Below are 27642 nucleotides of genomic sequence, written 5' to 3'. Positions count from 1 at the left end.
GAAAGGGACTTGGGAGCTGGTGTCTAGTAGGATAAAATAGCTGGAAAAGTCTCATGGTGTTCTTCTGTTCCTATTCTACAATTTTATTTAGAAGAGGAGGAAAAATACCAAAATGTTCTTAATTCCTCCTTGTTCCTTCCTGCTCTCCTTTTTCTCACCCCCAAAATATGTTTTAGTACTATGCTGATGGTATATACACTGTGTAATTTAATCATCATTATTTCTTCTTGACTGAGTCAGGCTCTGATGAACAAGAAGAACCAGTTCCCCTTCTTTGGGCATGGATTTATTTGGGGGCTGGGAACGGGGGAGGCTAAAGGGCTTTAACTTTTTTTTTTGGATAAAGTGTGCATACTTCTAGTCTCATGCTGTGGTTGGTTGCAGCTGATGCCACCATACAGAAGGCAGGTATCTCTGGCTGTGCCATCTCTCCTAAAGGAAAAAGAGCATGGTCCAGGGTTAGGAGTGAACCCTAGGTCCCTGCACTCCCTCTGTGCAAGACAATTTGCAGGTTATACGTTAATTAGATTCATTAGATCAGTGCCCCAGTGTTACCTGCTGGTAGGTTTAGGAGTATCAGTCTTCGCCTTATTACCCTTACGTTCTTGACCTGAGCCAAAATGTTGAGCTCCATTATTTAGCTCCATGTCCATTTCCATCATCTTCCCCCTCTCTCTCTGCAAGTCCTGTACTTGCCTTGTACAGGCAACTACATCTGAATACCAGCATAAACTGTTTGAGCAGCATTTTTTGAGCTATAAAAAGACCATGTCACGCAGCTGAATGTTAATCTGAATAGCATCGTACATCTCAGTGAATCATGTTTGTACGGTTAGACTATGCTGCATTGGTAACCAGTACAGGTAAGGTAAAGGAAGTTTAATACACTTTGCCAACACTCAACCAGTCGAGCAAGCATGAAGCTAAGCTTGTACGTAATGCTTTGTGTCATGCTGTGTGAAGGTGCTGGATAGGTCCAGTTAATCAATGTTTTTAAGCAGAGGCAGTTAACATCAGTGAGACCACTCAAGTACTTTGCTGAACTGGGGCTGGTGGCAGCGCGGGTAGGAGGGTAGTGCTTGTCCAAGCATTCTTAACCTAATGACTTCATTTTCACTTGTTTATACCTTTTTCAGGTTTTTATGGTTTTGGTTGAAAAGCAGGTGACTGGAAATCAGGAAGTTATCTTCTCTTTCCTGATTTTTTTTAATCTTAAGTAAACACTGAAGCAGATTGGCTGTTTAGGCAGTGCTATAAAGTTATTTAAAGCTGTGTATGTAACCTTATGTTTTGTGTGCAGACTGCAGGGAAATCTTGCTGCCAACAATGACAGATCAGCTGAAGTATCACTTGGAAAGACAAGAAGATTTGGAGGCTTGTTGCCAGTTGCTGAGTAACATCCTGGAAGTGCTTTACAAGAAAGATGTGGTTAGTATCCTACGGTTCTGTGATGATTAGCACTTAAAAGAAATGGATCTTAGTAGAATGAATTAAGCAGGTAACTCCTGATGGCTTAGATTTTCTTCCCTCCCTCCCCCAACCAGTCTCTTTTAAGTCTTCTTTTTAGGTATCCAGTGATGAGGATGTGTTGTGTGACATCTCAGAATGTTTGTTACTGTTTCTGAGGCGCATCCAATACAGCACTGTTATCCAATAACACTTTTCCAGACATTAGTTAGATAGTGAGTAAATAGATATTCTTAGGAGTTCAACCTTTCTCTTACATGGTGTCTAGCCTCTGCCAGGTGGAAAATGTTTGTGGGGTTTTTTTTGTTTTGTTGTTGTTGTTTTTTCCCCATGAGCATTTTGGGAAATGCACATTTGAGTTGTATTGATACTGGCCTGCTAGGCCAGTCTGAAGGGAGGTGTGTGTGTATACACACACTCATATATATATGTGAACATATACTTTTGTCAACACAGCAAACTTGTTTAGCTTTTTGAAGTGCCATTTAAAGTTAAGTAGTAGAATTCTCGACCTTAGTAAGAGAGAACCTGAACCGGAAAGTGGTGGCTTCTGCATTAATATTATAACTAGTGTAGTTGCCTTACCCATTCAGAATGTAAATGTATGAGACTGTTGCGCATGAGAACCTGTTCAGTGACCTGGGCTGGTATGCAGATGTGTAACTTGCATAATAGTCCCTTTTTTGTCTTCTCTTGACTTCAGACAAATATGCGAATATTGGTGCTTTGCCAGAGAGTTGCAGGGATTTGATGCTCTCTTAAAGAAGTTTGGGCTGATGAGGCTGCTGCCTGAACCTTCAGTCCTATGTGGAATCATACACTAATTTAGTTGGAAAGGACCTTAGGGGTCAGCTACTTACATCATATCTAGCATCTTATTTGACTGTGTTTTTTGGGCTTGTTCTGATTTTGTTTCATTTTAAAGTAGTTCTGTGTGACTGCTTCAGAGAGTGGGTTATTTTAAAAAAGGAATTTGTTTTTGACAGTTTGGCTGCTTCCTGTCACTCTTGTTGGCTGCATTTGTCTCCGTGGTAGCAACTCACCTGCACATCCACCATCTCCTGGGCTGAGCCCAGCTGGAGCAGGGCTGCAGGAGTGACAGGAGCAGAGCCGAGAGCTGCTCTGTGCCGCTGTCAGTTAGTGGCTGGCTGCGAGGGGGCTGCAGAAAATAGGTACCCATTTGCCAATGGAGCAGGAAGATGGAGAAGGGGACAGGGAAAGGAAGGAAACAATGCAAGTGAGGAGCGATGTAAATTAAAATTGAAAATGGGCAGGAGCAGCACAAGTGCCATGAATGCAAAGAGGAGGAGAGTCTTGGAGAGAACTCACAGGAGAGAAAGCAGGGAGAGCTGAAGGGTGGAGAGGAGCAGGGTACTGAGGTAGATGCATTCTTCCCTGCAGATGCTCTTGGTACCAGAATTATCCCAAAGACAGATGTAAGGTTTATCCCAAAGACAGATCTGTCAGCAGCAGGAAAAGTCTATACTGGAGCAGCAGCTGTGTACATATGTACTGATGATGGCTCGTTCTTCAAATATGCAGATGAATTTTTCATATGTGCAAGTCTGATCATTAAGCATAATCCAATGATAAGATGTGGGTTATTATATGGATCCAAGGGCAAGAAAGAAAATTGTTCATCGGAATGTTTGTTTGATGGTCAAGAAGCAACACAAAGATGCTGCTTTATTTAGACAATTATCTGGGAAAATGCTTACAAATGTTGGCTGTAGAATTGTTTCCCCTTTCCATCTCACAGACCCCTTTTGAAGTCTTCTCCTTCAGACTAATGAAAACAATGAAGAAGCCTGTTTATAAAGTAAAAGATGGGAGCAAAGCTCATCTGTTTCTTTCTCCTTGTCATGCGTTCTTGGCTTCAGTTCCTATAGGCATCATTCTGCATGAGGTTTCTGAACTTGTTCTTAGAAGCCAGTTGCGCTAAATATTTCATTTTCAACTCTTTCAAAAATAGTGGCAGATTACTTCTAATACAGAAATGTTAATTTGAAACAATTGACTGAAATTAAAGTTCCTTAACCAAAGTTTTGCTTTGCTTTTCTGTTTCTTTTAATTGAGCTGTTGCAGAATAGCCCCCCAGATTTGGTTATGCCTGTGGGCTTTTGATGTTGGAAAAATGACTTAGGAAAACAAAATTGTTAGTTAACTAAATGTCATAGGCTTTGCTGTATTTCCAGGGACTTGCTTTTCATTTAAATAATTGTAACAGAGCACGTTAATTTATCAGTAACGTATTAATAAAACAGCCGTTGCATGGCGTTTGGTAAAATGTGAGACTGATTTTCTGCTTTTGATCAACAGCAGTGAGTGATGTTTTATTTAACTTTCACAAGACAGGCGGATTTAAAGGCAAACATAAATAGTTCAATTGTGTTGGTGTCTCTTGTATCTAGTTACCACTAATTTATTCTTTTTCCTTAGGGGCCAACACAACGACATGTCCAGATAATCATGGAAAAGCTATTGAGGACAGTAAACAGAACAGTCATTTCCATGGGACGTGATTCGGAGCTCATTGTAAGTGTCTCTTGATGTAAACTTAAATACCGCTGTCACATCTCTTTGAACCTGACTGTAATAGGATTTAAATCCCAGGTGACCCAAAGCAATCAAAACCTTCTGTAACTGTGTTCAGTAATCTGTAAAACATTGGCTTGTAATTTTTCTGTGGTTTACACAGGGGGAGAAAAAAAACTTAAAAAAATATCAGTGGCCAGGTGGTTAGCCAGATTTTAGATGTCTGTGTTAACCAAAATGATGTATTATTTGTAATTAGCCAGCTGAAAAGTGTGGAAATGAGACTTGCATGTTTGTTACTACATTAGCAATCATTTGACTCTACAAGCATTTACTTGCCTTTTTTGACTACAACCGAGATGAGCAACGTAATGGCAGTATTTGAATGATTGAAGAATAGAGCCCCAAATTATTACGTTTTGAAAACCTAGAGGAAGGACTGATGCAGTAACGGCAGGTTGTCATGTTCCACTTTGGTGGCATAGCACTGTGATTTTAAAGCCTGACATTTGAATTTTTCAACTGTATTATTAATATTGGTCTAAATAATGAAAAAAAATAGTGAGGCCTACTGATATTTAAAATGGGGATAGATCTTAGTGTGTTTTTGGGAGTCTCACTGTGTGTTTGCCTTTACCTTATATTCTTCCTTAGGTGTCTGCATCTGGTAACTGATATATAGGAAACTGGTCAAAGTGGGCCAGATTTCTCATCTGTCTGAGTAGCTGTCCTTCCATTCTACATTAATTTGGTTCAGTTTGGTTTGATACACTGATTTCTTTCTTAAAAAAGGGTTTATTTGTTAGTCAGATATATCTGAGTCCATTAGCACTTTCTTTTTTTGATCTCCCCTTTCTTTTCTGCTTTTATTTCTCTGTGTAATTGCACACCGTGATATTTGACTTTTTATGACAAGGTGCTCTGTCCTCAGCACATCTTACTTATCTACTGCTGTCCTATTTACTTGGCATACGGTGGTACTTGTGTCTGCAAACATACTACAATTTTAGTTTTGTCTTTAGTGAGTCATCCACTAACTTTTTTTTGTCTTCCACTTTAATCACTTTGATTTGCAATAGTAGTTTTTCTCGTAAGAAAGTGATAACGGATCACCAGATCCATTGTTGGAGCAAGAAAAGGTTATAAGTAGAGCTCATTCTTACAGAATATTATAACGTTGGGATGCAGTACCAGTGAAAGGAAGACAAAAGGTTTATATGTTGTTACTTTGTGTGTTACCACAGAAATCATTAATAATATACAGAATAGATATCTTAATATTTTTCTGTACAAGGGTACAAAACTTTACTTCTTCCCCCGGTTGTGCAGAAGGTGTAGTCTTGTAAGACATACATACAGGAAACTTCTTAAGTTACAGTTAGGATGTGAATTAATTATTGTTTTGATGAACATGATTTAGATGATATTTTAAAATGTTAATTATTTCTTTTGCGTTTATCAAATTATATTGGAAAACTTCTGTATATATTTTAAATAAGTACAGTTGTATTAAAAATATCCACAGTGATCATGAATACAGCTTGAAATCACTTTATCCGCACAGTCTGTAATTATGTAATTGAGAATTAATAGGACTGGGTATTTTCAAGGAGTACTTACTCCAATCTTGAAATTCAGTCTGTAGCTGAAGGGATCCTCCTGTGATCAACCAGTAACAATTCATTTTTGTGACGTCAGCAAAGCAGGAAATCTAAGTGATAATTAGCAAGCATAACCTGACCCCTCTTGGATCAGAATCAGGTTGAAATCGTGTATTAACTTCTCTTTTGTCAATATTAGTATAGTTTTACCTGGAACTTATATTAGACAATTAACCATACAGGATGAGTAGAAGGAAGGAATTTTAAAAATAAAGGACCTTATAGATGCAGAGTTCAAGTAATGATAACCTTTTCAAAAGAAGTAAAATACAGGACATAGCAATTTGTTTCTTATAGCTGTGTTGGTGTACTAAAGCTGGCATGTTTTTAGCTTGAAGAAATACTTAGCTGTGTCATCTTCACCCAAATCTAATGTTGCATAATACACTTTAAATTTAAAAAAGACCTTGGATCAAAAATACTGAGAAATTGGCATTTACTCCTGTAGATGTGAACTATATATACATTAAGATTTATTAGCTTTTAGCTTCCTTCTGGAAGCATTCCTCTGAGGATCCTGCTTTGAATAGCTCAAACGAATGGAAGACGCAGTCGTCCTCGTCTGAGACAAGACTGATTTTCTGTTAGGTAGCAATACAGAAACATAGATTCATAACCCACTTACAGTGTCAGTCAAGTTTGTTTAATTTCACATTCTTTATAAACCTCTGTTCTAATCACTGTGGAACTACTGTGACATTTGGAATGCATGAACTTTGGGATCTACAGGGGTAAACATCAAAGACAATTGCTTTGTAGAAATTGTTTCAGTTGATACTTTAATAATATTCTTTGTATACCCTTCTCAGTTTGAGGCTTGTGTGACTTACAGTTGTGTTGTTTTTGACTGTGTGGTAAGTCAGCGAGAGGTAGTTGTGAGAGTCCAGAGTTTTATGTGATCAGCAGAGGATTGTAAAGAATTTAAACGGTCAAGTGAAAATGCTGTTATCTTCGAACAGAGGTGGCAGAAGTGGAATGCTTAAATATAATGTGATTTTACATTAGTCAACAGAAATCTTCAACAGAAGATGAGGTTGCTAGATGTGCTAATGTAATGGGAACATAAGACACTAAATTTACTGTTTCAGGGGGATATGCAATTAGAGGCTATTAAAGATATGAATAATTCAAATGATTTTATCTACATCATAGCCTATAGATAGGGTACTGTATGTCTGATACTGAATGACTGTTACCGGGTCAGTTTCCTTTGGAAAAATGTTGACGAAAGATGGATCAGTTGTAGTACCTACCTGAACAAAACCCTGACCTTCAGTGTAAAGCAAGGGACCAGCCTGCAGCGATGGCGGTACTTGCACAGTAATCTGTTTAAATGTATTTGCTTCACTGTGTTACAAACATTCCACCCTAATCCAGGAAATAAAAAAAGGATTTTGATAACTTTTACCTGACACCTACCATATCTCAATCTGAATATGGGAGGTATTGGGTACAACCTTTTAAAGGTTTTTGGTCTTCGGTATTCTTCAGGGCTGTATCTCGTATCTCTGGCAAAGTTTCTGTCTATTAAACCTTAAATTGCCAGTTAATCATGTTTAATTACAGGAGGTGCCTTTTCTACAGTGTTGAACAGACTGGAAAGATTGTCCAATAGTCTCTTTTGACTTTGCACATATCTTTTTTTTTTTTTTTTTTCATTTTTGCTTCCTTAAATTTCCTAAGCAAAATAAATAATGATCTATTTTTATCATTAGATAAAAATCATAAGCTATTTTTATCATATACCTTCAAAACAGAATTATCTTGAAATAAGATAGACCAGTTGTAAGAAGAAAAACTAGATGACAGATAAAACAGAGTATAAGTGATAGATTAAAATCTGATTTGACCATAAATTTTCGTAGGAGTTGGTAGCAAGAAGAATGTAAGTTAACGTTTGTGGTACTGCACACTCTCTTTTAGCCTTCAGAACTTGTAAAAAAACCCAAACTCTCAGTTTCACCGCTGTCTTTATTAACTAAGATTAAGCACAGTCTGGCCACTTACACAGGTCGTTTCAGTGAAAGCAATGAATTTATATACTTGGAAATTAGCATTAGTTTCCAGCCTGCCATATCAAATGAGTTTTTAAAAAAAACTTGTCACCATTTTAATACTAATTATTTTTGGCTGCTTTTTCCTCTGGAAGTCTCACTGGTGATTTTTACTTGATCCCTTTGCTAACTGAGTAGAGGGTTCTCTGTGTGTTATTGTAGTGAAGGTAAGAACTAGATGCAGCCTGTGGGTGCTGAGTTGTCTGATGCAAGGTCGGGGTTCGTTGCTGCTCACAGAAGTTGGCTGCTTTGGGCTACTTTTGCATGTGCCTAGAGCTAGTCCCGCTTAGAGTGCAGTAAGAAGTCACATATAACAAGACACAAAATCTTTCCTACTGAAGAACATGTTGCCTGGAAAAAAAGTAAATTGAGCATGCTTCCTTGAGTCTTTTTTTTGAAGGATATTTTGAAACCATCTCTTTCCTTGCCTAGTAACTTTTGAAGAATGTTGCGTTCCGCGTGAGTCAGCATGTTGGCCTCCTTCAGTAAATCAGAATTAACCGGCCATGATGGTGGGTCCAAAATGAATCATGACTACTCCCTACTTCCTTGCGATCAGCAGCTTGGTATGTTTTTCATTTACAAAGCCAAGAAAAACAAGCTAGTTGCTGAACTCTTTAATTTCAGAAAGGACATCCAGATGGGGTTTTTGGATCCCTATGTGTACAATTTTTGGAAGATACTTCACTTGGCAGATTTGTGCAACTGTATGATCATTGTCTAGACAATCTTGGTTCCTTTATATGGTGGAACAAATCAAATTCCATTTTGATACAGAAAAAAATCTAGCTCATAGATGTAAGAGCAAAGAGTGTAGGAAGTGGCTGTACTCCCAAGAGACTCTGTCCTTAAGAGCAGCAGCTCTGAAAAACATGTAGTGGTATATGGTGAACAGTCAGTGTGAACACCTGCTGTGACCGGGGAAAAAATGCTATTTTAGATTCTCCTGGGATGTGTGACTAGGAAGTAGTGGACAGGAGAGGACTTTAGGAATTTACTGATGCGTGGAGTGTTTTCCACATCGCTTTGCTTCCCCCTCTACACTTTAAAACAAGGATGTGGTGAAACCGAAACAGAAATGCTGCAGAAATCATCAGAAAGTAGAGAAAATAAGTGATTTGTGGTGCGAGATGTGAAAGCCATCTGAGGTTAATAGAAAGACTGAGAGGTGCCCCTCGGTGATAGTGACGGAGAATCTCTGTAGGGTGAAGATGGCACCTGTCAAAGGAAAGAGGAGGAGCTGGTGACAGCACTGGAGCATGAGAAGTGTAAACTAGAGCAGCTGATATGGCACTGATGTGGGAAGTGAACACTCAGTCAAAGACAGTGGTGGATTCTCCCATCTCTTGGCATCGTCAAGGCAGGATGTCTTTCTGGAAGGCAGTAGAATATGAGTCTGAGTCTAAGTAAAATATGAGTTACTGAGGGTCATGGGAGAGAGTTCTGGGGCTAAAGTTATTTAGGAGTTGAAGCTAGACGTAAATTGTCTTTCTGTGCCTTAAAATCTGTCAAGTTGAGGGTTAATGGGTTCCAAAATGTTGGGGAGAAAGCTTCATTTTCTTCACTGGACTTCTACGATGTAAAAACTTATACTTTGTTTTACTGAATTGCATGTTTTCTTATCTTTCAAAAACATTTGAAATTATGTATTGCAAAGTAATTTCACAAAAACTGAAGTGGTATTTGAATGATGGTCATGATTTTGTTCCATCACTAATACTGAGCTTTTTTTATGTTGTAAAATATAATATCACCAATGCAGCGAATAGGTATGGAGTATGACCTACCAATGTTTATCGGAACAAACTGCATTCACCTAAACAAATTGACAGCAAATTTCTAGCACTCCAATTATTTTCATAAGCCACAGTTGTATTTTATGGATGCTGAAATAATACTAAAAATTGTTTCATGCAGTCCGTTTCATTCTACTAAACAGAATTGTGTGGGTATAGCAGTTATATTTTTAGTGGCAATCCAGTTAACAAATTCCAGGAGTAATATATAATGTGTGCTATTATACAGATGCTAAAGAAGTGGTATAATCTAACAGTGTACTTGATTTGAAAGTGTTCATGAAAAATTAACCTATTGGATTTTGAAAAAGTGATTAACCTTTAAAACATAGAGTGAAATAAAGGCATAGACGGTGTTTTTGCATCTTAAGCAAGAAAAAGCAAACACTTTGTACGGATGATAGGATTTTTCAGTTTTAATCATGATTTTTTTCAGTTTATCCTGGTTTTTAAACTATTTTTACAGTGACTTTTTTTCCTTTAAGAAAACAAGTGATACTCACATGAATAGTGTTTCCTAATAGTTCTAAAACAAAGAATGTAACTGTTGCTTAATGGAAATTATACGGACTCAGAAAATAGCAAGTAATATAAAATCACTGCAGTATTTATTGACTAAAAAGTATTTTTAAGCATATGGGAGAAGTGCATATAGCAAATTAGTGTATGAAAGTGCATGGTATTGTCAGTGAATTCAGCAAAGCTACGTTATGTGCCACATTGAAAGTGAAGATGCATTTTCTTTGTTATAACCTCATACCTGCATTTTATAAGAACTTCTACATTAGGGTGAAAATAGCTTTGTCAGTCACATTTAACTAAAAGCTCTAAAGAATTAGGTTTTTCTCTCAGTGTCTAACCTGAGCCTGAGTGATTCTAAACGTAATACAATATGATACATTTTACACACTTGCAAAAACATTTTATTACAAATTACATTGTATGGTACGATATAACACAATATGTAATTTTAAGCAAGACTATATGTATGTTAGCTTTTCCAGTTTTAAAAAAATGTAAAAAATTAAAAATTTGCAACTTCTTAAGAAAATAGCCTGGACATGTACAGAACACGCCGTGAGAACTTTCACTTTTAGCTCTTACATGTTTCACCAGTGAATTTTCCTCTATCATTTTAAATGATTACAGAATACTGGTCTCTGTGTGAGTCAGTAACCGCACATAAAAACAGTTCAGTTTGTGTCAGAGTCCCTGCACACAAGAACATTTAGAATAGGTTTATGGGAAAAGCTACTGATTCGGTGACGATTTCTAACTGATTGCCATTGAGAGATGCTTGATTTAATTTCTCTTAAAAAAACCCCAAACACTAGGCATGTTAGCACAGATGAGTTCATAAATTGTAACGCTATTTTAAAATAATGCTGTTGTATTTTCTTGTTCTGTCCATATTTGATATTTCTTTCTGTTTAGAAAAAAAAAATTTGTCTGGAAATACTTGGGTTTCTAAACCATGTAGGGTGGGCTGTCTTGTAAACAGTTTTATATTTTCAATTAAAAACGGTATAAAATACATGAAACACGTTTTTTCCAGATGAAACAATTGCACTTCCTTCCTGGTACACAGGATCACCTTTTCTAATCCTTCAGCTTTCACAAAAGTATTTCAAGATATTGTTTGCTTATGTACAAGAACTTGTAGCCCTCTTGAAGGTTTACTGCAAAGGTGACTTTTTTTCACTAAAGCATGCTGAAATTAATTTTGAAGTGGACACAGACATCTTCTGCATTTCTGTTCCCATTTTAACTTCCTTTCCTTGCTCTTTGCTTTGGGGGGGGGAGGAGGGGAAAGTTATTTTTCTCGAGTTTTCTTGCAGTAATTAATGGATCTGATGCTGAGCTAAGAGGAAAAATAGTGTAAATGAAAACACTTCAAATTTTTTAGTATGTGCAAACTCTTCTGCTAATGAGTACATCTCTTCCACCTAAAGACTGAAGAATTTGTATCTTAATGATACTGCAGGGAATGCAATTTCAAATCCAATTCTTAGTAAACCAGTTTGTCACATGATACTGTATGACTCAAATTATCCTAAATCCGTAAAAAAAAATTAAAAAAAGACAAGAAGATTCCCACTCCCTGGCCGCTTCTAGCATGAGAAATTTTTCCACAAATGGTTACTCTAGATGCAAGTTTAATGACAGTAATGAATACTTAAAGGAAAACGTTGCAGTTTATAATTCAGAGCAAAATTTTAAGTGTCATTTAAGAAAAAAACCACAAAAAACTAGGAAAAAATTGATTCACATCTCTTCCCTAAGTGTGTTGGTTAGCAAGTACAATTAATAGATTTCGATATAAATTATAATATGTTGGGAAACCCATCTGAGAAGCTTAGTAAATAAATAGCATTGAAAGTTAGTGCTTCTTCCAAATAGGTTTCAAAGCGTAATGCATACTATAAATTTTCTGGTGCCTTCTGCAATAGTGCAGAGGTTTTCCAAAGACTGAGTTACAAAAAGATATTAAATTATGGCAAAAGCCAACAATCTGGAGAGCTTTTGTTCTGTTTGTGGGGTGGTTGTTTTTTCTGTGCCAGAATGTGTCATTTAGACCTTGTGAGTACCAAAAGACTGAAAGTGAGATCTAGGACAGATGATTGTCCCGTAGCCTTGACCCTGTCAGCTTGGTGTGGTTAAAGGCTTGTTCTGACTTTGGGAGGTTTCTAGCTGCTCACCCGTTGGAGATGAGCAGCAAACTTGTTCGTCTGGTGATGAGGAGGACATAGCTAAATTAGAAATGATGGTGCACTGTCGAAATGTCATAGCTTGGTTGAAGCCTACGTCACATGAAGGCAAATATACATATAGTCACATCTTAGAGATTATTCTTGCTCTTGGACCACATGAAAAATTGTGCTTTGTCCAGGATATACGTGCTGAAAACTGCACTCCCCGATCAACATGGATTTGTAAAACTGAAGACCATGGCAAACATAAGGCTTGCTTGCCTTTTTTTTCCCCTTGTTGCTGTTTAAAGACAATAAACCAAACCCCCAAAAGGCTTTAAAACAACAATGATATTTAGCTGTGTACAGGATGACAGCCTACAATTTAACAGGTTAGAATGTGACGCTTTCAGATCTAAGGGGGGGAAATAGTTTTACTTTCCATCTTTGTACAAATTTCAATTCAGGTTTTACATCCCACATTGGTGAACTGCAAATAAAAGTTGGCAAGGTATTATCTAACACCTTGCTTCTGGACATTAGTTTATAGGTACAAAGGCCTTTTTGGTACATACAGTAAGAACTGAATGCTGCCAGAATGGTCAGAACTACATTGGCCGGTAACACTGATCAATCTACGAAGATCCCGTTATAGATGATTGATAGAACTCCAAATATTTTTCAAAGAAGGCCTTGAACACCACATGTAATGGACTTGGGTTAAAGGAACCAGAGTTTCCATCTTCCATGCTTTTTTGATTCAGTTTTGGATTTTTGCTTGGGAGTGGAGGAGTAGCTCTCCTGAGAATAAGGCAAAGGTGCAACCTGAGTTTCCTCAATAGGATGAAGTTTTCTCAAAACTGGCTGTAGTTTATCTTCTTGCTGTTTAAAATCCAATTCCACACTAAAAACAGGAAGAAAAAAGCAATTAGTTACTAATTATGATGATAGAAAGATTTCAATTAAGCCAGCATCTGACACCAATGGGCAAGTGCATAATTTATGAAATTCAAATACAAAATAAATGTTTAAATCAGATCTCCACATTTCTTACACCAAAAGTGAAAGGGATGGGGGGAAGAGGAAGGTCAAAAAAGGACATACTGCAAGAGAGAAATAGGAATGGGAATGAGAAGCAAACTTCTCCCTCCTGTTTAGGAGGGCCTTGAGGATTATGGTAGAAGTGCTGTGAAGCGATTGAAGACTAGAAATACTACTTTTTCACTCATCTCTGTGGAGAAATGCTCTTTCAGAGGGCTCCCAGGCTCAGTTCTCCCTCCTGTCTGCATGGTCTGGGAGGTTAGGGTGGCAGCCAGGCATGTGCATCCTTGTGCTTTTGAGAAAAGCTGATGGGTTGGCCATAAGCAACAAGGCTGTCATGGCAATTTCTTTACCGTAGCTGTTTCTTGCAAGTTTTACCATGAGTTAGGTTAACTTCACCAAACTGCTGTCATATGTATATACTCATATACACATGTGGAAAAAAATGAATAAATTAAAAAAACAATTCTCTTCTACAGTGCAACCCTTTAGCATATGCTGACAGCATCTAAACTTAGCCCTGTAATGAGGATAACAACATAAAATCTACTTGGCCCCTGCTGTAAATGACTGCTGAGGCAAAAACATCTAATGATGTAGATCCATTTAGCTGACCAGATCTGTAGGTAAAATAAGTAAAACGGAAAGAACCCGTTTCAGTAGTAGCTAGTGTGTACTTGCTTGTTCCATTGCCATTAAAATTTAATAGAAAGAAGGGAAATACTCATTTAAACGTAAGCTTGCATTCAAACAATATACTGAAGCTCTAAAATACACCTCCTGAATTCTAAACATTGTAGGCTACAAAATCCTGCCAGCAATTAAGAAACATAATAAAGATGAAATTACAACCCTTATTTCAACAGTGCGCTACAGATCATTTCAAGTTTACCTTACAAAACAAGGGAACCACATTATAAACTTCAGCAAAAGGTTAATTCTGTCTGATACTCAAAACTGAATCTAGGCCACTTACAAATACCCGGAAACGTCATGGTTTTAGTTGCATTTGGTACAGCAGCTTGTGGCCAAGTTCTGCACCGAGTCTTTTCATCCTGTCTAATGCATTACATTTCAATGTGGCACCTGGATATCAGAGGATAAATTTAGAAGATAGGGTGAAATTAAGGGAATTTAGACACGGGTTAATTTATTTCTTCCCTACTTTTTGCTTGATATTTTAAACCTAACAGTTAATGACTGAGGTGAAGATTGTGTCTGAATGCATCTGTTGGGGCACTTGAGAGGTGGCCCTTTCACCTCTACTGCTGAGGTTTCTTGGGCTTTGCACTGACAACTTTGCTACTTCAGCATTGCATGAATATGAAGTTTTTGTTCCTGGATGTCAGTTCACTTTTAATAAGTATTAAGTATGTTTTCTGAGTTATTTCTGCCATTGCTTGTTTGGCGTAAACCACTAGAGAAGTTAGGTCTACTTTTTCAGGCCTCATGCTCCCAGTGTAGTTCATCTAAAAAGAGATTTTTAAACTTTTGTTACTACTACTCCTGTCTAGCTTAAGGAGAGTGGCACCCCACCTTGAATGCATGGAAGCATGCAGTACAAAACACTTGAAATCATTTCAAGAGGAAATTCTCCAAGTAAGCTGCAATAACAGAAGTCACGAGAAATTTTGGTGGACTTCAGTGCCACAGCCTTTGCAAATTGAGCACATAATACCATCTAATACCATCTGCTGATTTACGTGGATTTTATTTTCCTCTTAGGGTGGAGGAGAGGGAATCAAAGATGCTAAGAGAAGTTTGGGATATCTTTGTGCTTTGTTTTTTTGAAGAGCTGAAGAGTCTGCCTACAAGGACTTCCGGTGAAGCCCTAGAAAGGGGTGCTGGAAAGGTGTAAGGTCTTTTTTTGCATTTGGCTGTGCCTAGTTTGGTGCTGGTTGGTTTTGCATCTGGCTGTGCCTAGTTTAACTGTGAAATACGTTCTGAGCAAAAGTGTCAACATTTCAGTGATTTGGAGTGATTTGGATAAACTTTCTAATAGTGGAGGAGAGAAATAAATTAGGTAAGAGTTCAAATATTCAAAATATTTTCCCCACCTCCATTTTGTTAAGCAGTAAAAAGGCATTCCAAATCGAAGAAGGTAATTTTTAAAATTTCAGCTATATGCTAGAACTATACTTGTGAATACTGAATTTGCAGGAGACAGCTGTGTTGGGTATCCTGTTACTGCAGAAGAACGCTACAAGCCTACTGATTAATCTAATATCTGTCCTTGTTAATGAAAGAACAATGCCGTCTTCAACTTGATAACATGTTCTTGTTTGCAGTTTAGGTAGCAAAAGCAGTTGGTTAGGTTAAGTGCAGCATTAATTTTGTAGTAAGATTGGGATATTGGTTGATTGTGAATGCCCCACCACATAAATGCTTTCAGTAATAGTGAGAGAATCTCGGCATGAAATAGATTCTTCTCTAAGAGCTCTCTAAATCTCATTTAAAGTGGCATGCAAATCTGTGCAGAATTTGGCATATATTATAGTTGGTTTGTTTCTCAGTATAAACTGGGGGGGGGGGGAAGGCATTTCAGCTCTGGCATTGGCAGAGTTCATTTTTACTTCTTTCAAAATGTTATTCTTGAAGGGGAGCTCTCCTAAGAGCTACTTGAAATTGATGTAAAAGATAAATTGTTTTAAAAAAACCTGGCTGAACAGAGTAACTTTTTTCATAATCAATTCCTATTAAAGACAGACCTCAAGAGAAAAACAGTCTTAGTTCTAGTCCATATGACAAACAACATGTTATTATCATTTTCTACCGCATAAAACCATTTGCAGCACAGTTCAGGCTGTCTTTCAGCTATTTACATCAAAATGAAATATTTTGCTTCTGAAGAGTATAAAGAGGATGAATGAAAATATTCATATTATTTCAGCATTTATAACTGTAAATTTTGCAGAATAATTGATTGTTGTTTATCAAGATCAATTTATCTAGCTTTGTAGGTTTTTTAATGTAACCCATTCCTTTCAGGCAAACGATTTGTTTGCTTGCAAACTTAGGTTTTAGTGTATAACCGTTTGTGCTGCAGCAATAAGACAAAACCCTTATTCTATAATTTTTCACATATCTTTCTAAATTAGCTAGAGCTGACTTTATTTTTGGTCTCCAACATTATATGAAACATATGAAATATTAAATTCAGTAAGTGTTACATATTTGTATGACTTCTTTATAATTTTGTTATAGAGCTGCAGATCTTTCTAGTTCTTGCATTCATGAACTTGATTTTGTCACCTGTCACAGGTCTGACAATTTTGTTTTGCTTAGTGCTATTTTTGTATCCTACGCATCTACAGGTTTCCTCTCAAAATGACCTTTTCTTGAAATACTCTGTGCCATGTGGCTCTTTTCACTTTCAAACTTCATCTGTTTTTGTCTCTTCTTTAAGCCTCTCCATGATAACTCCATAAACTTAATTAGTGAGGACTATATGTTCTTCTAGCATTATGCATGATGGAGATCATAATTACTGGCTTCAGAAGCATTTTTCCTTAGATGTAGTAATAGTAGTTTTCAATAGACTGACAATTGTGAATAAGCCCTACAAAATGAAGGGACAAATCTAAATATTATATAACGCTAGCACCACAAACATTTGCCTGACACATCCGATTAGGGCATACTGAAGGTTCACTTACCTACAATATTGTCAGATTTGGAACATTGGGTTGGAGTTTCTCCATGTTCAATGCCTGTCTCAAATTCTTCCTGTGCATGAAACTCCAGTGCAAATAGATAGGCTGTTTTTGTGAACAACTATAAGCAGTAAAATTTTGTCTGTGATAAGTATTCTGGTTTTCTGTGTTTTCTCCCCAAAACAACTATATACTTAGAAGGTTTACAACAGAAACTTCATGTTTTAGGGCAGTTGCCTGTGTATCAGTGTTTGCATAGATGTCATTCCCGTGAAAATCTGGCCAAATCAAATAACAGACCTTTGAGAATTTTATTTTGATGTGCTCATTAAACACAGGCAAGAACTTTGTAAATATAATTGCTGAAATTCTTTCACAGTGAGACGAGTCTAGTCCAGGACTGATCAAAAAATCTCTTTGCAATTGCAGCTCTAAGATACATTAGTCTGTGCTTGATCGAGCCCCAGAGCGGAGAACCCTGAGGCTGCTTTTTCTGTCATCTTGTTTTCTGCTAGGGACTGATACCAGTGCAAAGGGAACCCAAAATGAGATTTTTAAAAATTTTTTTTTTCCCTTCCTTCCTTTCCCATTTCCCAGATCCTGATGTTATTTATTGCACAGCATGGATGTGCACTAAACTGACTGAGGAGCCTAGGTGAAACGTGACTTATGATCTAATTTTGTCCCTAGGAAGTACCATTGACTTGCTATGGAAGTTGGGTTTATAGCGAATGAGGCAAAGCATTGCAAAAAGGTAGAGAGTAACAGTCGGGCAGTTGAATGCTGCCTCGAAAACTATTTTTATACATGACTGTTAATTTTGGAATTGAAGTCAGCGGGAACCTCTGTGGGGTTTCTCTGTTTGATTTGCTTTGGGCTTAGTGTCCCCCAGCCTTTGCTTTTGGTGTTTGTGAAATGGAGTTATTGTGTTTGGAAAACAATGGAGACTCACATACCATAATAACGAGTACCCCAGGACAAACTTGGAACAAAACTGTTTTCTATGCAGAATTTGAATCGTATTCAGGAAAGAAACAGAAACAAAATATATTGAATAGCTGCTCATCAGTGAAGGACTGTGTGCTTGGTGCCTGAAGCCCCAGGGGAGAGGAGTAAAGAACTGCCTGACTTTCTAATTGAGCACTCATGGTGCAGTAGCACTGATCAACGCAGGGCTTGTTTGGCCTCCAGCCATTCTCAGAGGCCCTGAGAACATCTCAGAGCTGCTTTGGGGTTTGTGTGGCACAATATGCCTGTGTGTGCACGTGCTATATAATGCGTGTGGGTGAAACGCAGTGCTTTCAAGAGGTGTTGTAACTATGTACATAGGGCCCATTGTATGATAAAGAGGGTGATGCAGAGCCAAGGCAGACAATTTGGACATCTCAAGGCATGCACACAAGGTGGCCACCTCGCTCAGGCTGCTGCTTTCTGGCTAATCCCATTTTCTGAATCCTAGCGCTGTGGATTAGGGATGTGTGTGGTGGATTTTCTGGTTTTGGCTTCATGGTTTTTTAATGATTTTGAGATCATATGTTAATGAGTTTATTTTTTGCATGCTGCAGTAGAGTGAACTTTTTCTAATTTTGTTGCTGTAGAAGGGATTGAAAACAGTTTGAGGAGTTGTAACCATTTGGTTTTAAACATACGGATTGTGGGAGGGTTTCTAGCAACAAGCTTAGAAATATGGATGGGGTTTCTTCTTTTCTAACACAGTCACATTATTAACATGAATCATTTTAAGATATTAGATGCTAACAATTGGATATGTTGGTTACGTGCAAGATCACTGAATCAGAGTAATTCAGGCTTGGTACTAGGTTGCTGATGGCTTTATGCAGTTGTCTCTTGAAACCTCCAAGGATGGAGCCTGCACAGGCTTTGGGCAGCCTGTCCCTCTGCTTTCTGCCTCAGGGGAAAACCTTTCTCCTTCTACTCAACCTGAGCCTTTCTCATTTCAGTTGACACCCCTTCTGTTTACCTTTTTATTACCTAGTTTGTAATGTTAAGGCCCAAATCCTGCAAGCATTTGTAGATTGGCTTAACTCTTTGCATTTAAGTAGGCTAGTTGAAGCAGGAATTAAAGAAGATCACACTGTCTCCTTCTGGGTCAGGTTAATTGAATGACATGGCATTAGTGCATGCCACATCTTGGAAGAATGGGATCCAGATAAGCACTAATCACTCGAAAATTAGCTTAATACACTTTTAAGCAATCTCTGTTAAATTTCCTATTTCGACCTGAAAATCACAAATGCCTAGGGTCCAAAACATTGTCAGCATTAGCAAGCCATTAAGATCCATTTTTTTCTACTAAGCATCTTACAGTCTAGAGTTAAGATGAGAAAGAATGTAAATTAATTAATGTGCGTAGGAAATAAAAAGATGATGAAAATTACTATTCTCATCATTTAGTTACCTGATTTTACGATACTGATGATATCTTAGGAATTTATGTCTACTTGTCTTATTTTCACTTTGTATTGCCATATTTATTAATTTTAATCATTATCACTATATCCAACCTTTACAAGTGTACTACTTCCATGTGGGCTCCGTACTACCTAGTGAACTTGCATCACCATGATTTTAACCTGTTTTATTCGCCACTGCTGTATTGAGAGTTAAATTTCATAGATTCTATTAATATATTTTCTGTTGAATAGTTGGAGTCCACTTTAGAAGAACTTCAATATCAAAGACAAATACTGAAACCTAGCATATATTAATTCAAAATTTTAAAGGACTAAATGTAGCCAAATTAAGAGTCAACACAGCTTTGAGTCATTTTTCCCTCCAACAGCTACAATAGTATAGTATTGATTTAAGTTTGTTGGTCCCCCCCTATGCAGAAATTGGCTAGTGATTTGATCTAGTAAAATGTTTAATTCCAGAAGCTGAAGTTGCCTTGTGAAAGCTATTAAGTACTTCTGACCTTTGTGACTAAAGGGAAGTCTAGCATGAATTCTTCAAGATGCTCCTTCACGGAAATAATTAATGATAAAGGCCTTAGAATAATGCACAAATTTTAAACAGAAGACTTATTTTCTCATACAGATTTCTGTTCAAGGATTAAAATTCACATGTGTCCTGGTTTCAGCAGGGATAGAGTTAATTTCCTTCCTAGTAGCTGGTACAGTGCTGTGTTTTGGATTTAGGATGAGAACAAAGTTGATAAGGCACCGATGTTTTAGTTGTTGCTAGGTAATGCTTACACTGGCCAAGGACTCTTTAGTTTCCCATGCTCTACCGACTGAGAAGGCTGGAGGTGCACAAGAAGCTGGGAGGGGGCACAGCCAAACTGGCCAAAGAAACATTCCGTACCATGTGACGTCATGCTCAGCACATAAACTGGGGGAAGCTGGCCGGGGGGGCCGCTGCTCGGGGACTGGCTGGGCATCGGTCGGCGAGCAACTGCGTTGTGCATCACTTGCTTTGTATATTCTGTTATTATTATTGTTGTTACTATTACCATTTTATTTCAGTTATTAAACTGGTCTTATCTCAACCCACGAGTTTTTCTCACTTGTGCTCTTCCAATTCTCTCCCCCATCCCACCGGGGTGGGGGGGTGGGGGAGTGAGCGAGTGGCTGTGTGGTGCTCAGTTGCCGACTGAGGTTAAACCACGACAAGATGGGATGATAATTTAAGAAGGAGCAGAAAGGGCAGTTCCTCTAAAAGATAATCACAGAATAAAACAGGCTGTGAAGATCTGGTCCACGTGGGTTTTGGGTGTTACAGAATTGGTACGGTTTCTGCATATCAATGCAATTTCTTCTTAATAGATTTTGCTAGACTTCAGTATTTAAGTTGACTTTGTCCAGACAATGTACCCTAATAAAACTTATTTTCTATCCTTAAAATTTTCAATGGTGAATCTACATTAGTTTGTAAAAGACAGATGTAAAAGTTTGTCTTTTGTTTGTAAATTTGTCTTTTAGTTTGTAGGAGATGCTTTTGAAACTGCTTTGTGACCTCGGTTTATGAGATATTGATGCTAATGGAATAGATTAACATTTGACACAGATTAACATTTGATAAAATGGTTGTTTATTTTTACTACTTAATCACATTGTTTTACTACTACTTTAAATACTGCCTAGAAATTACTATAAAGACACAATGGTGAATACTTTTTACTGACTGTTTTAGACTATTGCTATGGAATTGGGACTTAATACTCAGGCTTTAAAACCTATAGTGATGGTGTTGCCCAATAAAGTTTTTCTGCTGTGTTTGAGCCTAGAGCTCCTTAAGACGCAGCACAACTGATCCTCTTCCTCCTGGTGAAGCCTTTGGCATAATGACTCAAGTCTTTCCCCCTCTTCAGAGTAGCGGCTAAATGGGTATTTAATTGGGAGTGGAAGCAGTGAATTGATGTGTGCTGCAGTAGGGGCATGCAGTTAATGTGGCTCATCTCCTGCAATGGAAGAAGGCGTCTGTGACTCCTGTGTCTGGAATTTCTGTCAAGTTCTTGAACGTATTTCTCATAGCAGAAATAAGTAGAATCTTGAGGGAAATGGGGAATCAAAGTGAGATGTGTTTCTTTTCCTAATCATTTCTAGAGCAGTTTAAGTTTTTGGTACCTTGTCTTTTTAATAGTTTTTAATGTTTGATCAGTTTCATATTTATTAAAAAAATGAAAAAGTAACCTGGTTTTCCTTTTTGCTTTAATACTAAGAAGTATGTATTCTTTTCTCTATAAAGACAAAATAAGATAAAAATAGATTTGGAATCTTAGTAAAAAAGTGTAAATTTCATATGCAAAATAACTGTATTCTCAAAAACCTATTCTTAGAATGTTTATTAACAGTATTGGCATTTTTTATACTAAATAGCAGCAAACCCCCCTTTTTTTGTCTTCCACATTGACTCTAGCTTTTGTGCTAGATTGTATTAATATTCTAAAAAGTAATCTTGAGGGGGAAGAATTTAATTACATTGATTGTTTCTGCATTCTAGCGTCTCATCTGTGCTCTACTTGACATTATAGGATGCAGTTGGGTAGTCAGTAGGGCAACTTAATCATTCCTCTAAGATGCTGTTTTCACTGCAGTTCAAAAATAAAGGCTGAAAGAGCTCTGGATATTTTTTAATGTTACTGTGTTCAAAACTGAATCATATTTAAAAAAAAAAAGTCAATTATGGAAAAGTTAAGGTTTCCTCTTGAAATTGTTGATTTGTCCCATAAGGGCACTGGTTATATTTTTCTTGGGTCTCCCCTATCTACTGCTTGTGTGAAAGAGCTCAAGACAGAGGAGGGTCCAAAATAGGAGCATGTTGTAAAAGCAGTCTGTGGAACATGCAGTAGGTCAGCCAGGACGATCCTCCTGGTCTGACACTTGACATTTACTGACAGCTTGCAGGGTCCAGTATCCTCAAAGATACCCAGGTTTTCAGTGCCTCTTGAATGGTTTAACCTGAGTTTTAATTTCTGTTCGTAAAAGGTGTTTTGTCTTAAATCACGTAACTCTATGCAGCACTTGTCATGCAAACCCTTTGCAAAGGTGCGGTGTGTATCATTGCATCTAGATTTAAGAGTAACTTTAGCATCCTTAACTAATGAAATGCTGCACTTTCAGAGGTTTGTTTCAGTACAACAGGAGCAGAAGCTCCTACAAGGCAGTCTGTCTTAGTGGTAGTTTTATCAGTTAATTTGTCCTTTATCACTTCTGGCTATTTATCTTGTCTTAGTAATTCAGTCTTCTCATAGTTCCCCTGTTTTGCACTGTCTTCTGTTTTAGACTTCTTGCCTGCAGCTTGTATTCTCCTAATCTGTCAAAAAGCTGAGCTGATTTTGGTTAAAACTTCCCCTGGAAACATTGCTTTAGGCGAATGCCCAGCATTGATAGCTTCAGTCCAAATGGCTATTCTGGTGGGAAATAACTGAAGAGCTAGACCTGCTTGCTGCATTGTTAGTCTATTGGTAGGGAAACACTTGAAATCTGCGTTTCTGGACTCATTTCATTTGCAGTGAGAGTTAAGAGGTAGGAACTGGAAGGTTCCTTAACTTTAAATCTGCTGACTAGAAATCAAGATTTTTAAAAATTTCCAATTGGATTTTTTTAGCTAATGAAATAAAAATAGTTTCCCTGATAGAAATGTGCTATGTTGTACCTTCCCAGGTTGCCCTGAGCAAGAAATGGCACAGGGGTGAGCTCAGAAAAAGGGAGGCAGGGTAGGCTTTATATGCTTCTAAACATTGCTCTAAAGGAAGGATTAATTAATTGGTTCCTTCCCCTGCATGGAACAGCATTGTTCCCTTTTCTAGTTAGCTGGTAAGCAGAAAAGATGGAGTTGAAGTTTTCCGTCCTTTTTTCTTTCACTTCTAGGCAGCTAGGAGATAATGTATAAATAACTCCAGGTCTTCTGCCTAAATCAGAGACCAAGTAGAGAATTAAGGAGTGGAGGGGGGAAATCCTATGCTTTTCAGACCCTGCCAACATTTCTACCTTAAATTTAGTTTGTAGCTTTACTGTACTTAATAGTCATCTTTATACATTTTCATCTATACTACATTGCCTGATTTTCTGAAATACTCTAGTGAGATGCATTTGTTTTCATCTTACCTGCAATGCATGAAAATACTCAAGTTGTTTTTTTAAGACTCTAATGGAGGAGGACAATTAAGTTGTTAGTACAAAACGCATCATCACTCATGATGGCTTCATGTGATGCCCACTGCCTATCTGTTATTCCTTCACTATAATATAGTACATGCCAAAATGGGTGTCTCGGCTGATAAACTTTAGGAGGGGAACCTCTGCTTTAGAGAAATAAGAAGCGGTATCCTTTCACCTTTTGTACCTGATCTGTTTCTAGTGAGTGTGAACTTCCAAAGAAGTATTTCCTTCTGAAGGAGAGATTGTAGCAAGTATAGACAATCTTTAACAAAGCCTTCAAGCAGTTCGTAATTTTTTATCTGTTGGACAGTAAAGAGCAAACCTGTATTCACCTTACAGAACTGTATACCTTCACAGCAGGTCTGCTAAAGGAGCTTTGTTGTACACGTACAGCAAGTCTTAGCTTGTGTGTTGCACGAAGACTGCAAACGTCTGATTTAAACAAGTTGGTGGTACTGTTCGTGTTGGGCAGGACGTATTTGCCATGCATGTTTTAAAACTTCTTCACTAATGTAAAAGTACATAAAAACCTGGGTAGCGGTGTCATTTTACTGATAAAACTGTCTAGACTGAATCTGGTTCTCTTTGCTATAAAGTCTCTTTGTCAAAACCACTTTCTGAGTCCAGTTGTTACCGCTATAGAAATTTGAAGTATGTTGACTTTTTGGACAGAAAATGCTCAATATCTCTAGCTATGTGAAAATGAAGTTCACACCTTGTAACACTTCACATCCAAAAGCTACAGCACTAGTACTGACCATAATCATCTATTTTTGAACTGAAAATTTTAGGCTTAGAAACAGGTGTCTGTTGAATTTAATTCATTTAGTGATGTTAAATTTATTTTCTGTTTTTAAACTGTTCTCGTGTTATTGAAAAATCAGGGCTAATGATTGATCTTGCATTAGTTAATAGATCATTACTTTCACCTAGGAAAAAGTGGGAATATTAGTATTTTTAACCTACCTATAGATAATACATGCACTGTTCCTGCATGTGTCGCAATTAGCCGTGTCTTGACCAGTCCGATATGAAAGCCTATAAAGACAAGAACACGAGGTCATTAAAAAGTAATTTGTTTTAACATGTTTTTGCCTTCTATGATGCTTTTCATAGAAATCAGAACTTGAGGATTTTTTCCTTAAACTTTAATATTGAATATAAAAATCTAGCCATTGGGAAAACAGGATCAAAAATAGCATATTCAGCTTCACTGAACAATGGGAAGATGATGTTATTTTGGAAAATGAGTCTTCAATGACGGCAAGGAGAAAAGCAAAAAATTATTTCTGTTACACTTTCATAAATTAAAAGGGAAACCAAGATATGTGAACCTCCTTTTGCATAAAACTCCTCTATACCAAAGTGATGAACCATCACTGTAAACAGACACGTTTACAGTTTCCACAGACATGACAGTGCTGGTTTGCTGGGTTTTTTTTCTGCTTTCTCAAATACATGAGGCTTTTCCTAGTTATTGGTGGATGAATAGAATGTAATACTGGAAAATGGCATCTATTTAGAAATTTTGTCCCTCAGCAATGAGGTCTGAAGATCTGTTGTAGGGATGTTTATGTCTTAAAAGGAAGAAAATGCCATTTAAATAACATTTCCTGTACTCACCTAGCCTACACCTATCCTTTATCACACTTTGGTTTGAAGTCTGTTACAGCAGTGTCTTTTAATTTACCTATGTATTGTCTCTGACTTAGTCAATTTGAATTAAAAAGGGTTTTTTAAGGTATGCAAGTACTTTTTTGTACATAGAAATTTCATTAAAATAAATACATTAAAAAGGAAATTAAATTAAAATGAAAATTCCTAAGTTAATATTTATATAGTAGTACTTCCTTTTTTTGTAGAATCACAAGCTTAGAATCGTTTAAAGTTATTTTCAGTTTGTGTAAAATACAGACTAGTATCTGCAAAGTTTCTTCATAGTTGTTTTTAAAAGAAATTGCTAAATACCTCTTCTGTGGAAGTTTAAAGATGCAGAAAATAGATCTGTTCAGGATTACTTAAGGGAATGCTTCTGAAGTCAGGTTCTGTCCTGAAGCCCGGGGCCTTCCTTACCCAAACAGTTCAACTAGTTGACCTCAAATCATTTGGTGTTAGCTTTGCTTAACAGGGGCATCTCTGCAGCTTCCTTCCCCTTAGCTGCTCTTGCTGTGGGGACAGAGCACCTTTTTCTCTGCTTCCCTGACAACATAACAATCATGAAAAATCCCATCTTTGCAAAAACGTTGACTTAATTTTTATGTGACAAAATATCAAAGCTATATAATATAAAGTATTAATGGGAAATTATACACAAACTGTTTAATGTGCCTGTCCCTAAGATGGCAAATCAGCATTTCCTAAATGCTGCGGGCTACTTATTTATCTTAGTGAACATACTGTTTTCTTTGAAAATTATCATCTGGTCCTGTCTCACCTTTCTTTACTATTTTAAAGGTTTGAATATTGGTTTAAAAGTTTGTTACATTACTTACAACGATCTATTTTATATAAACTTACACCTTTGAGAAAGAAATTCACTGGTGTGAACTTCAAGGCAGAGAGTAAACCTGAAGTTCATTAGACCAAGCTTGTCTTCACAGGTGACATTTCTGCTTCCCCTCTGATAGTTTGATTATCAATCATTTGGGGTGGTGACATGGCTAAGTGCTCTGGGCCTGTGAACACAGCTCCTTGGCACAGTGGTAGCACAGAGAGCCGTTGATAATGGGGTGAATCTACTTCTTTTATAATAAAGACTTCTTATCCTTCCAAAAGCAAAATGCACGGTAGAGTTCTTGCTGTTCTAGTTGTTGTTTGTTATTTGAAGAGGGCTTGGAACACTATGGATTTGAAACTTGGTATCAAGTAGTAAATCAGTGGCCTCAGAAATACTTTTTATTCAGAGGAACATACTCAAATTACCTAGATTGCTAGGTAATTTTAACACAACAGCAAAGGCAGATGTGCGGAAGAACTTCTACAAAGCAGCATGTCTATATTATGTACTATTCCATATGGGGAAAAAACCAGTACTGGTTTATATTTGATTATACTTACTTTTTATGCTCTCTAAAAGGGATGAAGTAGTATCTGTTTTTCAGTTCCCCTTTAAAAATCTTTAGGAAGTTGACATTCAAATTGTCACCACACTGACAAACTTGCACTTGCAAAATGTTTTTTCCAAGCTATTGATCTAATACTAAGAACTCTTACTAAAGATAAAACATTTAAAGTTTACAGATCAGTTGATGAAAGCCTTTATTTACTGAGGACATAAAGGGTAGTTAATAATTGCCTTCAGAGGAATACAGCACAGTTGTCTGAGTGCTTCTTTATAGGTGAAGACATAAACACACTGCATTGGGTGCCACATTGTTTTTTCTCACTAGTTTCCAGTTGGGACATTTTCATTCATCTTTGTATGCCTGCAAACTACCGTTCAAATGCATAGTTAATTACTTGGCTCGTAGACTAACAACCTCCTCCTCTCTGCCAGTCTGTCCTGTTTCTGCACAGTGCTGCAGGGTTTATGTTGTTCATGTTTGGCCTGCCTCTCTGCTCTGCTGTTTAAGAAATAATTTAATAATAAGTTTTTTTAATTAGTTTTTTGAAGTCCAGTGTTTATGAAAGCAAATTGTAGTATCCACATTATTTAGCCTGCTAATCCCTGTCCCCATTATCCTGGATTGCTGTGAGATGAGCCCTGTGACAAAGAGTGACAGTGACATCATCTTATTTGTGAAGTTCCTTAGGAAAATGGTTGGTTGTATTTTAGGGGCATGCCTGGTACTCTGAGGGATTCGCTCTAAAAGAGCGAGGTTTCTGGTGGCAGTTGTAAAAGCAGGGTGGTCAGGTCATCTGTTTACAGTGAATCTTGAGAAGTCTTTTATTTTTGTTTTTCCCCCTAATTGGGATGTTAGAGAACCATGGCTTTCACTGTGGGACTGGGGAAAGGTGAGAATTCTTTGTTTGAAAGAGAAGGGAGGATGAGGAGTATTCCTTTGTGTGCTGAAAACCATGAGTGGAGAAGAGGGAGGGATAAATGAGAGCCCCCAGGACGAATCTGCAGTGGTGGCGTATCCCAGTGCTAGCCCATTCAATCTGGTGCAGAACTTAGAAACA

General features: G+C 37.4%; 2 protein-coding genes across 2 annotated transcripts in view; one reads left to right on the top strand and one right to left on the bottom strand.

The window, feature by feature from the left end:
- Positions 1–27642, top strand: part of DOCK1 (dedicator of cytokinesis 1) — a 303352-nt gene that overhangs the window by 73411 nt on the left and 202299 nt on the right. The window contains exons 26-27 of the mRNA XM_009326015.1: positions 1301–1428; positions 3907–4002. Coding sequence (XP_009324290.1) covers positions 1301–1428; positions 3907–4002 — 224 coding nt within the window. The remainder of the gene's footprint in view (positions 1–1300; positions 1429–3906; positions 4003–27642) is intronic.
- The window catches only part of FAM196A (family with sequence similarity 196, member A), a 53528-nt gene continuing 36895 nt past the window's right edge, over positions 11010–27642 (bottom strand). The window contains exons 3-4 of the mRNA XM_009325856.1: positions 24487–24558; positions 11010–13107 (exon numbers count right to left, since the gene is read on the bottom strand). Coding sequence (XP_009324131.1) covers positions 12924–13107; positions 24487–24558 — 256 coding nt within the window. The 3' untranslated portion in view covers positions 11010–12923. The remainder of the gene's footprint in view (positions 13108–24486; positions 24559–27642) is intronic.

Source organism: Pygoscelis adeliae, unplaced genomic scaffold (assembly GCF_000699105.1).
Source record: "Pygoscelis adeliae isolate BGI_AS28 unplaced genomic scaffold, ASM69910v1 Scaffold4, whole genome shotgun sequence".
NCBI classification, from domain to species: domain Eukaryota; kingdom Metazoa; phylum Chordata; class Aves; order Sphenisciformes; family Spheniscidae; genus Pygoscelis; species Pygoscelis adeliae.
This window is presented reverse-complemented; position numbering and strand designations above follow the sequence as displayed.